We start from the raw sequence: 1,659 nt of genomic DNA on the forward strand, positions 1-1,659 counted from the left end.
GTTAGCCCGTCTGCAGCAGCCGCGGCTAGCGTTAGCCCGTCTGCAGCAGCCGCGGCTAGCGTTAGCCCGTCTGCAGCGGCCCTCTATCTTTCCTTTATTCCCCCAATAAATGAAAAGTCATAATAACAGGAGGTGAAATGCAGCTCCAGACGAGCTGAGCGTGTGGTGATGTCATCAGTACGCTGCTGTTCCAGTTGACCAGATTTATGCTGCGTTTTCCCGTTAAAACGTTTATGGAGGGCAGGAATAATTTTTTTGTGATTGAGTCTTGCCATAAACGTTCTGCTGGAAGCGTGAAGTCGTTCTTCAGCGTTTCACCGCCATCTCTCCTTGTTTTTTATCTTTTCCCTGACAGGAGTTTGCCGACTCTCTGGCCATCCCTTTCCTGGAGACCAGTGCCAAGAACGCCACCAACGTGGAGCAGGCTTTCATGACCATGGCGGCTGAGATCAAGAAGCGCATGGGCCCCGGGGCCACGGCCAGCGGGGACAAGCCCAACCTAAAGATCGAGAGCACCCCAGTGAGGCAGTCTGGAGGGGGCTGCTGTTAAGGGACCCCCAGTCCTCCCATCACGGTTTTATCCCCGCCCCTTACCCCCCACCCCCAGCTTGCTCTTTTCTCCCTCCTGGAAAAACGGTAGAAGGTTTCTTTAGTCGGTCGGCGAGTCGTCAGACGGTGGAGAGGTTCTACCCAGAATCCTTTAGGGGCGGCGTCCTGCATGCGACTGATGATCCTGGTTCAACGCCACAACGATAAAAAGCGTTGGACGGGAGAAAAGGATCCATGTTGTTAAAGACGGCGTTCTCTAGAACCGTTAGCAGTTATGACCAAACCTTTCTTCTCTTCTTCCATCCTGTCTTTTTTTTTTTTTTTTGGTCCTGGAAGTCTCCGCTGCTAACATATTTAGCCTCCCTCCTGTTAGCCTCCAGATGAAGCTCTCTCAGGCTAACTCCGCCACCGCGCCTCCTTAACTTCCTGTTAGCCTTCAGTTCTCACCTTCAGCTCCATCAATCGGAGACTTCCACAACTTTAGAAAGCTCCTAGCCAAACCTCGGCGGGAAAAAGGTGGAACCGATGAGTTTCCTCCGGGCTGATTCTGCCTTAGCGGCATTTTTACGCGTTTGTAGGAGCTGCGATCTAGCTGCTAGCCGTCCCGCTCTGACATCTCTTTCCATTAAGACACTAAATACTTCCATCATCAGCAGGTGGCGCTAATCCCCGTCCACGATATCGTCATTACAGCGAGCTAGAAGCCTTTAGCATTAGCTTGATTTTCTTCGGGGTTTCGGTGATATTTTACGCTAACCTACAAACGAAGGGAAGAGACGCCAGCGTCCTAGCTAGCCCCCAACCATCCAACATCCTGTAGCTTGAGCTTCGCCTTTAGCATCATGAGCACTAGCTAATGTTTGTTAGCCGCATGGTGGACATCCAGAACAGCCTTCTTTTTTTTTTTTCATCTGCAGCCTTAAAACTTTATGAGAAAAAAAATGACACACTCCATCTGTAAAATTATGGAGATAGATTGGAGCCATAAATTTGTTTTTTTTACTAAAAATAAATGTTGAAACTAAAAAATAAATTTGAATCCCAAAAAAAATCGAAAATAATGTGAAGTTGAAAAGGAAATTTTTGAAACTACTTTTCAGTTTTGTTTTT

At 48.2% G+C, this 1,659-nt stretch overlaps 1 protein-coding gene across 1 annotated transcript in view; it reads left to right on the forward strand.

The window, feature by feature from the left end:
• The window catches only part of LOC107098128 (ras-related protein Rab-1A-like), a 24,850-nt gene extending 23,191 nt beyond the window's left edge, over positions 1–1,659 (forward strand). The window contains exon 4 of the mRNA XM_015395611.1: positions 356–1,659. Coding sequence (XP_015251097.1) covers positions 356–550 — 195 coding nt within the window. The 3' untranslated portion in view covers positions 551–1,659. The remainder of the gene's footprint in view (positions 1–355) is intronic.

The sequence above is a fragment of the Cyprinodon variegatus genome, unplaced genomic scaffold (assembly GCF_000732505.1).
Source record: "Cyprinodon variegatus isolate N-32 unplaced genomic scaffold, C_variegatus-1.0 Scaffold750, whole genome shotgun sequence".
Lineage (NCBI taxonomy): Eukaryota > Metazoa > Chordata > Actinopteri > Cyprinodontiformes > Cyprinodontidae > Cyprinodon > Cyprinodon variegatus.